This window comes from Magnolia sinica, chromosome 15 (genome assembly GCF_029962835.1).
Source record: "Magnolia sinica isolate HGM2019 chromosome 15, MsV1, whole genome shotgun sequence".
NCBI classification, from domain to species: Eukaryota; Viridiplantae; Streptophyta; class Magnoliopsida; order Magnoliales; family Magnoliaceae; genus Magnolia; species Magnolia sinica.
The window spans coordinates 13,076,188-13,086,752 of record NC_080587.1 but is presented as its reverse complement, the minus strand read 5'-3'; the positions used below and the strand labels follow the sequence as shown (position 1 = coordinate 13,086,752).

The 10,565-nt window shown below is 40.3% G+C and overlaps 1 protein-coding gene across 1 annotated transcript; it reads right to left on the bottom strand.

The window, feature by feature from the left end:
* Nucleotides 1-794: 794 nt before the first annotated feature.
* Nucleotides 795-9,790, bottom strand: LOC131226746 (microtubule-associated protein 70-2-like). Its single transcript, XM_058222441.1, has 11 exons — nucleotides 9,403-9,790; nucleotides 7,927-8,012; nucleotides 6,710-6,775; nucleotides 6,446-6,616; nucleotides 5,704-5,874; nucleotides 5,407-5,562; nucleotides 5,160-5,306; nucleotides 5,000-5,071; nucleotides 4,356-4,898; nucleotides 3,290-3,477; nucleotides 795-1,076 (listed from the first exon to the last, which is right to left on the bottom strand). The coding sequence occupies exons 1-11, from the start codon at nucleotides 9,650-9,652 to the stop codon at nucleotides 1,058-1,060; spliced, it is 1,869 nt and encodes a 622-aa protein (XP_058078424.1). The 5' UTR covers nucleotides 9,653-9,790; the 3' UTR covers nucleotides 795-1,057.
* Nucleotides 9,791-10,565: the final 775 nt, after the last annotated feature.

Below are 10,565 nucleotides of genomic sequence, written 5' to 3'. Positions count from 1 at the left end.
CACCCAACCTGTTGATAAGGTCACATAAACCTGCGTGAACGCATAAAACAAATATGAGCTTGATCCAAAACCTTTCTGGCACATTAATGATTAATCACCACCATTTTAAAGCACCGTACAGATGCTATACACAACCATCTAAAAGTAGTCCATGCTCCAGTATATCACATGTGCAACATGTGCCACCTTCATCTTCAATACCCCACACGTGCCATCATACCACCATGCTTCACTAGTACCGCCGTCCATTTTTAAGCACACCACACATGCCGACAGACCAGATCACATGTTCAACATGTGCCGCCTTCCATTTTCAAGTAACCGCACACGTGCCAATGTCTCACGTGTAACGATGTGACACTGACACATTCCACAATCCATCTTCAATGCACGTGTCATCTGTTTCCAAGTTAATTATTTTTTTTTCTTCTTTCTCCCAACCAACAAATTTGGAAGTGAAGAATTTTATTAAGAAAATGAAAAACACTCAATCGGGAAAACGGCTTTTCTTTCCCACCACTTCATACTGTTTCCGAGAAAAACAATTTCTCAAAATATTTGTCCACAAATCCAAACAGGCCCTAAATCTATTTTCATTTTTCCACACGCATCGCTGACCCATTCAGCAGCAACACAAATCCAAGTCCAAAAACCATTACTTCAGCTTGAATTTCTTACTGATCTTTTTACGGCAGGAACCACTGCATGGGCGGCTCCAATCATCGAACTATATATCTAGACATGAACCCACCAAGTGTGGGCCCCACGGTTTAAGATTGCAATGAACCGGAGAATGCAAGAATCGGAACTACCCCAAACTTATTATTACAAAAGGAAAAAAAATATACACAACCATGATAATAGCCATACATACACAGCGTTAGATCTTTACATTTGGGCTGGCCCGCCGGTAATGGCGTCCTTCGGAAATGACACCCCCAAAACAAGAAAACCGAGAGACGAAAGACAAGATGCAACCCGACGCATTTACCCGTGCCAACCTTGAAACAATCCCGTCCATATATTGATAAACCCTACTAATTGAAACAACTGATCATCATCGATTCCGTACGTTCCTGCATTAAGTTCAAATCATTAGATTTTTTAATTATTTTTTTTCACGTTACATTTCTCTAGCTTCTATCATAGTTCTAGAACTCCATGGCACGACTCAATGGGAAATCAAGCCTACTGCGAGCTTGACTGTGTTCCGACTTGTCGAGCCTGCATGCTGACAGCTGTGTCAAGCCATGCAATGTAGTTGTGTTTAGTCAGCAGATTTCTATGCTAATGCTATTCATATATATTTTTATGGGTCAAGTACCTAACAGGAAGTTCCCTGTTTGGAACTTAGTTTTGTAGATGTGGGGACCGTGGCTGGACTATCCAAGCCAATGATCTGACGCCTCCATCATGGAGGTCCCATTCCCATTGCTGGCATACAAATACACGGTAGAAAGGCCAAACAAATCACATTCAATGAAGGAAAGACCAAATATTAGATGGCCAGGATCTTCCAATTTGGCTAGGATACATGATGGGGTCGTCAGATCAATGGCTTAGATAGACCAACCATGGGCTCCATATCTAGGGAACAAGACCTATTTTATTATACAAATATTCTTTGTAGTTTAATTATTAAATATTGAGTCGAATGAGTCTTTTGAGTCCACCCGACCCAACATCCAGGTTCGTCGGGTTCTTAATCTATGGTTTCACTATCTAAAATGACTATTCAATCTTGGGTCTACTTTCTAGCCCTCATTGTAGTCCTTTGCTTAAATGACCATCCATTTATAGCCATTGATCCAAGGGTTGGGATATATTCAAATAAGGAATATCACTGGGGAATCTCCCATCTAGGGTGGAGATGGATCAACGCATTTATGACCTGATGATTCCTACAAATCACACCCCAAGAATGATACTGATCTTATTTCTCAAGTAACCACCCAGGGGTAGATGACAATCTTTCCGTTTCTCTCTTTTGTTGTAACTTGATCTTGGAAAAGCATGACTTGGTTAGTGGTTACTCAACAGTAAAAAACACAGGTGAAAAAGAAGCACAAAAAGAAAACGATGTTTTGTTCTTTTCTTTGTCAGCTTAAAAAAGCAACAACCAATAGAAGGTGGAAGCGGCTAACAGAAAGCCGTTTTCTGTGGATCACGAAAAAAGGGCTCATTTTGGACAGAGTCTGAAGGGCGGCAGAAAATAGCGGGGGGCCGAATGTTCTGTTTCTTCCCTTGTGTTGGTTGGTAGAGCATACCAATATCAGTACGTGCAGGATGGCGTGGTGAACGGGGTGGGAATGTTGGTCTCTTTTCTAGGTTCCGTATACTCTAAATTTCTAGTTTGGTGGGATTTTCCAAATTGACTGAGGGTGGTCATGATGTTATCTTTATTTGGACCACTGCTTTGGTGGGATTTTCCAAATTGATTGAGGGTGGCCATGGTGTTATCTTGTTTGGACCACTGCTTAGGTCCACTCCCTAAGAAAACGATGAGAACCAAAACTCAAGCCATATTTTCTTATCAGCTGGGGTGCTCAGTCTCTGCATGCTGCACACGTGAACAGGTGGGCCCCACATGGATGTGATGTGATCCGAAAACAGGATGCCCGGACTGCTTAGTAGAGGAAAGAAATGGAGTTCTTTTTTAAAAAAATATTTATTTTAAATACTATAAAAAGGAACCAACCCAACGGTTGCAGAATGTACAAGCTAGCACTCAAGATTGTCCTTCAATCAATCTGATTTTTGGACTAGGCCACATCTGTGGTGGGGACCACCAAAATGAGCAACTCCACTCCTTGTTCACCAGTGTGCGGTCACGTAGGATTAGCAAACATCCGTTTTTCGGTAGGCTGAAGCCCACAGTATCATGCCATATTCATTTGAAGATGTGGACCACACAATAGCACCAAAAAAGAAAGAAAAAGAAGATTTCGTGGTCCTGAGCCCCAGCAAATTTACACTCTGCAAAGACCCACAATTCCTCATACGTGGTGTGGTGCCCATGATTTATGGTGTGTTTGGTTGCACCAAACATCATGATTTTTGCACCAAATTCGTCTGATTAATCATGAAATATCACCAAGTTTGGTGCAACCAAACACACCTATAGCAATCAGATCATTCAACCGACGGGCCACACAGAGGATGGACAATACCCAAAATTATCCAAGATCGGTCCAGAAATGTACTTTGATTGGGAGCCTCAGCAAACTGTACATTTGTTGAGGCTCAGGACCCTGTAAATTCAATTTGTGATAAAGGCAGACAACATTACCTTCCAGAAAGTAACTGAGAACCATTTACAGGGCCTTTGGAAGCTGTGAGACGACGTGCCCTCAACTCATGCACCTTGTCAACGCGCATCGCGGCCACTTCCTTTTCCATGACAGCTACTTCCCTCCGCATCTTCTTTGCCTCAACCTCCATGGCTTTATTCAAAGTGTCGACTTTCTTCGCTAACATCTAATCAAAATTCAAGTTAACATCACAATTAGAAATGGTGTCAGATTTAAAAGTAGAAATGAATCACTCAAATTTCAAAGGTCCCAAGTCCAACTGGTTTGGCCACCATTACGGTCCACCTAACAGATAACTTCCAACCTTTCATGTGTGAGCAACATCCAATCTGTCCAATTGGTTGGACCCACCATCAGGATTACCTTTTGCAAAAATCAGCCAAATACACTCATTAAGTAGAGCACACTTGTATTTTGCTATTTATCAATGGCTATAATTGTTTTCTATTGTACGGCCCACCTGATGAGTAGATGGGAATGATTTTTGCATTAGTCGATCCACGTGATGGGGCCAACCTATTGGAAGGGTTGGATGTTGCATTCCCTTAATAGGTTGGAAGTTATCCACTGGTTGGAACATAACTTGTGGTCCAAGTCCAACAGGTTGGACTTGAGACCTCCGTTTTGAAAGTATACAATATAGAAGGAATTATTGGTCCCGATGCATCAATCTTGATGTGCTGTTCCCATCCAAGAGGGCCCAAAGTTTACAAATCGAAGCTGTTGATCTTATGCATCCCACCGTGAACCAGGAACGCTGGAATAATCTCCCAGATTGAAAAATCTGAACTTTCAATTGATTGCGTACAAATAGATGGTAAGAGGGAAAAAAAATGCAGCAATGGTCTGGGAAAGGAAGTGAAATTTTGTTAGGTAGTTGGGATCTTACAGTTTGGAACATTATTGCGGGGTCCACCATTTGAACAATCTGGATTGTTGAACCATGGCGCCCGCTTGTATGATATGCATGCTTTAGAATACAGTTCACGTCCCGATGCACCAGGGTCCCATAATTTCTTTCAATAGAGAGCAAGAACAACTAACCTCAATGGCATCGTCCTTGTCCTTCAGGCTTTGATCCTTCTCGTGGCAAGCTTTTCTTAAAGTGACAACCTCCTTCTGCAACATATCATAGAACAATCCTGGCACATAGTCCTCAGGATCCCCTTTCCTATTTCCACTTGGTTTCCCCTCTGAGGTCTCCTTACACATACCATTTGTCTCATTGTTCTTTATCCCATCATCACTTTCACCATGCGAAGCACTGGGCCCCACTCCATTTGCGCAGGGCTTATTCCTGTCGAATGATCTACTGCCACCGTCAAACGATCTCGACGAACCCTTGGCAAGTTTCAACAATGCGGTGGCACTGTTGGAAGGAGCAGACCTGAATGGTGAACTCGATGTTTTCCTCGATGAAAAGCCATTAGAAGATGACGACCTCGGCAAGTTTTCTGCCCCGCCAAGAGACTGGCGGCGTGAACGGCCATTGCTTATGCTTCTTCCCTCTGAAATAGTGCGACTGTTGACATTTGGTGATGCTTTTAGCCTTTCTTCCAGAACTTTGAGCCGTAATTGGAACTTCTCCTAAACATGCAACCCAAGAAATGATGCAATCCGTTTAGCAGAAGCTTGAAAATTAAACTACTATTGCATGGGAAAAGAATTACAAAGGAGAATTCTCTCACTTTCAGCTGGGCTTCTGATTTTGCAGTACGTTCTGCTACAGCTAGTTTATCTCGAAGCTGCTGCATCTCTCCCTATAAAAAATGCATGAAACTTTAATGAGAAACGCTACATCGAAAAGAGGAGTAAAGAAGGTCGTCAAAACGGAAACCTGTGACATGCCTGTAGAAATCTTCTATCTTCAAGCCATTGCCTGACAGGCATTACTTTGTCATTGGCATCTTTCCATTCGTTTGCAACTACGACTGCAACTCGATTTGCAGTGACCTTCGCACGAGCTAGCTCTCGATCAAGGGTTTTCCGCTCCTCCTGCACAAGCATTTTAAGTTTAAAAATCGAACCTTTGAAGAATCAGCAAGTCTATCAGACACTCAAATAATAATAAAAAGTATAAGGTAAGAAACACTACATTCATCTCCTGTACTTTCCGCTGGTAATCACGCACGGCATTTGCAGCAGCACCACCAGAAAGAACAGCTTCCTCAAGCTCACGTACAGTTTGGCTTAGCTTCTCAACCTCTGCAACCTTTTGCCTGTGCAACTTGTCCAGAATCTTGTTCTCCTCCTGAAAGGCAGGAAAGCAACAAGACATTGATAATGCACTGAATCATTTGTGTAATTTACAAAAGGAGTCCTCAAAGACCCAAAACTGTTGATGGCAGACTATATAAAAGTTCAATAATAGAAAAAGAACTAGACGATGTACCTGGCATATTTCGATCTGCTTCATTAGCTCTTGGTTCTTGTTTTGCAAATCATCAACCATGGAAGCTTTTGCCAAAGCTATCTCAACGGTTCTCTCTGCTTCCAGTAAAGCAGCCTCTTTTGACTTGGTGAGGCGATCGAGTGCTCTGTTATCATCCTGTAACCTTGCTGCCTAAAAAGAACAAAACCACAATTCTCAAATGCATAAGAACACAACTCAACACATCCTAACAGCTGTTGAATAGAGGGCTGAAACTTGGGTTTGGGTCAACCACAACCTGACTTCAGGCCAGGTTATCAAGTTCCGTGGGTTGGGTTCAGGTTGGAAAAACCCAACCCAATTTCAAATCGGGTTAGGTTCAGTTAAGCAAATTCAGGTCAGGTTAAGTTGGGTGGGGAATAATCACATGCATTTGGGTGGGGTTGGGTATAGAGGCATTAGGTTGGGTTTGGGTTTAGGCACCTCGTAATGGAATTTGGGTTGGGTCCTCTTGAGATCAGGTCAGGCTCAGGCTGACCCCCAACCTGGCCCAAACCGCCCAAGTTGCACTATTGCACCCCTACTAGAATACTCTGTATGAATTAAAAAAAATCCCAAAATTGATCAAAATGTCCTCAATTTTTATGAAGTTCTAAAGATAATTCCACACTCATGCAAGGGCAGATGCACTAGAGTACGAGAGACCGATAGTAAATGGACTCTCGACTACAACAAAGAACTGGTTGTGCTACAGGTACCATACCTCCAACCGAGCCAGCTTTAGTTCGGCCTCTAGTGGAGTGATGATGGCTTCAATTGGAGGCATGTCATCGTCCTTCTGTGCAGCATGAACTCTTCGAAGCGTGGCTTCTGCTGCAAACTGTGCAGCTAGAGCTGCCTTCTTCTCATCATTTATCTTCTTAATCTCGAGATTCTACAAAATGTACAAAGGAATGTGATTAGAACCTACCCACCACCAGACATGTCAGATAACTTTCAATTAGGAATATAAAATAATGCATCATACTCTGTTTTCCAGAAGAACTTCAGTGGCCTTGAGCTTTTCATCCACTTTTTGCAGCTCATCAGTTAACTGGATGACATTCCAACAAATAAAATTAATAACATATACTGAAAAATAGAATCCGTAACGTTCACATCCACATGGAACCAGAATATGCAAACAGGCAGAGTCACCAATTGTAAGGGTTAGACAGCAACTGAATGAACAAAGCCACAAAGATACTCGAAAGTAGATGCAAAAAACTATAATCAGCAATTCAGTGTAACCACAGTTATGGCACCTAACCTTAGCTTGTGTTAGGCTCATGGCCTTTTCAAGAGCAAAGAATTTTTTTTTTTGTGATTATCGAATTTCTACTCTTAGGGCCTATTTGAATAGAGGAAAAGAAAGAAATGAAATGAGACATGATTATCCAAATATGGATTCCCATGGATTCCATTTTTGGGAGTCTTGTTTGGATAGCAAGTCAAAACCTCATTTTTCCTCTCCCAGAAAACACCTTGTACCTTGTGCTTGAGAAATTGATCATACTTTTTGGATAATGATTTTTTTGGTGGGATCAACTCTTTCCTTGTTTGGATAATGAAATGTCCCAAACAAGGAAAAGTGATTCATTTCCTTTTCTTTTCCCACTATCCAAACAGGCCCTTAGTAGAATTTACAAAAATTGCAAGATGGGGCTCTATTGTGTTGTACTGGAAAGGAAAAGCTCTTTCATATCCAGATGAGTATCGATTCTTAATTATCAGATATTCTAGTAAGAGTAGGAATCCCAAAGCAAAGTATTTTTCTCATGGCCTGAGCCAAACTCAGCCTTAACCACAGAGAAATACAACCAACAAAGTGACGAACAAAAATCAACCAAATGGTTAGCCATTCATATGAGCCAGGAGTATGTAGCATTCCAAAGCTCATAAAGGAGGAAACCAAAGAGCCTAATGCCATCATTATTTTCTTTTTCAAATAGAATACCCGTGATTGATCATTGTGGAGGGTCGTGGCAAGATGATTGTGGTAAACAAACTAATATCGGAACCCACACATCCTGACAACGAGGCCTCGTTTCCTTACTGAATTCATATTCCTTTTAAGTTGCACAAATCATGGTTTAATCTATATTGCATATATTATAACATTCTTTTGAATCGGTTTCAGAAATCTAAAAGTTTTTTCACCATAAGCAACAACAAAGGCCTTGTTACACATGTCATTCACATCACCTCTTCGACTGCTTTTTCTCTAAGGCGTTCTGAGTACTTCAATGCTTTGATTTCTGCCTGTGCATCTGTCAATTCCCTATCTTTATCTGCAAAACAATATTAGAAAAAAATAAAAATCCAATCAGTATCAAAGACAAAAACCATCAACCTTGGATTACATAGAAACTAATAGACAATTGGCATCAGCACAACACAAGAGGCAGACCACTGAGACATGCCATTGTTTTTAACAACTGACAATTTCCCTCCAAATCTTTTGATTCACTGGAAATCTCAAATAACCTGGCCTCAGCACTGATCTAGTAAATTAGAACTAGAGCAATTTACAGAATGCTTTAATCACTGAAAGAAACCAGGGGGTGATATCAACTGATTGAGCAAGGAAACGATTTTTTTTCCATGATCTGCCATGATGCCATTGAATATTATCAATCAAATATTTTAAAAAAGATGAAGTAATCAAAACTTTAAAAATCCAAGCTACAGTAGCGCAACATTTGCAGAACCCCTTACTTTTACATGAATAGACAAAAAAACAAAAAAACAAAAAACAAAAAACAAAACAAAACCAATAGGAGCAAAATGCCCTCCAACTTGTATTTTTCCATTACTTTAAGGAATTAAGCTCATATAGAGGGGCACTTTAATAATTTAAGAAAATGAGGGAATTAAGTTGATTTCTGTCTATTAATTCGCATATGTGGTGGATAATTTCAATTGTACCTTAAACCCAATTCAAACGCTACCCATAAAGCCCTAATTTCAGAAGGGAAATAATTTTTAAGAACAAATTGTCAAAGTACCATAAAAAAACTCAGGAACCCTAGAAAACCATTACTCCCGATAAAGACAAGATAATGCCAATCAAGAAGGAAAAACTGGTATGCATTCACACAAATTAAACAACGGAAATTTAAAAATGAGAACTGTGCCCTAAAAACCCACATGTAAAAAAGCACAAAAAATCAATTTTTAGCGAAAAAAAAAGAACTTTTACTCCACAAAATTGATGAAAAAAGGGAATAAAAATTCACTCCGATTGACACATTAGAACAATTCAGTAGGGGGATTGCTATTTCCAAACCCTAAAATTGATATCCAACGCCATATCGGGCTAATTTGTCATTAAAAAAAATCCCATGAGAGCTTTTCACAAGCTCTGAAATGGCCAAATTATCCATGTTGGCATGGAATTATCGATTTTTGTGGTGGAAACACCCAAATCAGCCCTAACATGATAATAATAATAAATAATAAATAAATAAATAAATAACTCAAATTTTCCTCAGCGAAAATGGGGGGAAAATAAGAAAGAAAATAAAATGTCAGTTCCGAGACACATCAAAATAATCCAAAACACCTCAAAAACCCTAAACAGACCCCAATCAAGCCCTAAACCCCCAAAACCCAGCAAAATCGAGCAAAAAACCGACGAATCCACAGCCGAGATACAACAGAAGATGAGGAAATCCCGACCTCGGACCTCATTCTCGAGGCGATTGAGCTCGACCTTGACGGGGTCGGAGCCATGGAGGAGGTTCATAAGATCATCAACGTCAGAGGTGCCGGCACGTGCGATTGAGGAACCCTTCCTACGTCCCTTGAAGGAAGCAGATGACAGCAGAATCGACGGCCGGGATGCGTCGCATGGGGAGGACGAGGTAAAGACGGGATGGTGAGGAGATGGAGTCGTGGCGTCGGCATTGTTGGTGCTTGAATCCGCCATAAGAGATCCGATCTGGTTTCTGTACGTTCATGAAAGATCGAAACCCTAGAAATCGAGAGAGAGAGAGAGAGAGAGAGAGAGAGAGAGAGAGATTTCTACAGAAATGAGAGACTGAGAAGAAGAGGTGGAGCTGTAAGAGAGGAAGGGGTATTTATAAGAAGAGATTAAGGGGTTTTGAGCGGGTTTAGAACTTTAAATGAAAATGAATTATATTATTATCAGAAGGTCTCTCGTCCAACCAGTTGGACAACAAGGTACGGTCTATACAGAAAGTAACATCCAACCTATTAATTTTATGTAAGATCCAAACCTTTCAATAGGTTGGTCCCACCATGAAGATGATCTAATGAAAAAATAAGCACTATCTACTTATCAGGTGGGCCATAACATAGAAAACATTCATAGCCATTGATAAATAGAAAAATACAAGTATGCTTCGCTTGATGAATAGATATGGATTATGTTTGGGCAAGATAATCTTCATGATAGGCTCAAACTATTGGACGGTTTAAATTATCTAATTTTTAAGTATGTCGGATGTCTCGCATACGTGGAATGCAGGAAATTAGTGCTGGGTGGAATGTAGCATGTAGTGCAACTGATTGGACTTGAGCCTTTTCTATTAATTATAATTTACATCCAACCCTTACAATAAGTTTGACCAACATAAGGACCATATTAGGCAAAAATAAGATCTATATAATCATTTATTGGACCACACCATATAAAATAATTTATTACCATTGATATATATATAATATAAATGTGGTTCAGTTGATCATTATATATGATTTATTTATTTTATAAGTGTCCTAGTGATAATTGGAACCTATTGGACGGTTTAGATTTAACACACATATGAAAGGCTTGAAGTTATTCGGTGGTGGACTTTAACTTTTAATCCCATCGGTTG

Excerpts from the sequence above, each read along its gene's own strand:
- LOC131226746 (XM_058222441.1), bottom strand. The coding sequence starts at position 9,652 with ATGGCGGATTCAAGCACCAACAATGCCGACGCCACGACTCCATCTCCT. Across the intron at positions 5,875-6,445 it reads TAAAGCTGGCTCGGTTGGAG|GCAGCAAGGTTACAGGATGA; the intron begins GTATGGTACCTG and ends TGTTCTTTTTAG. Across the intron at positions 5,563-5,703 it reads AGCAGATCGAAATATGCCAG|GAGGAGAACAAGATTCTGGA; the intron begins GTACATCGTCTA and ends CCTGCCTTTCAG.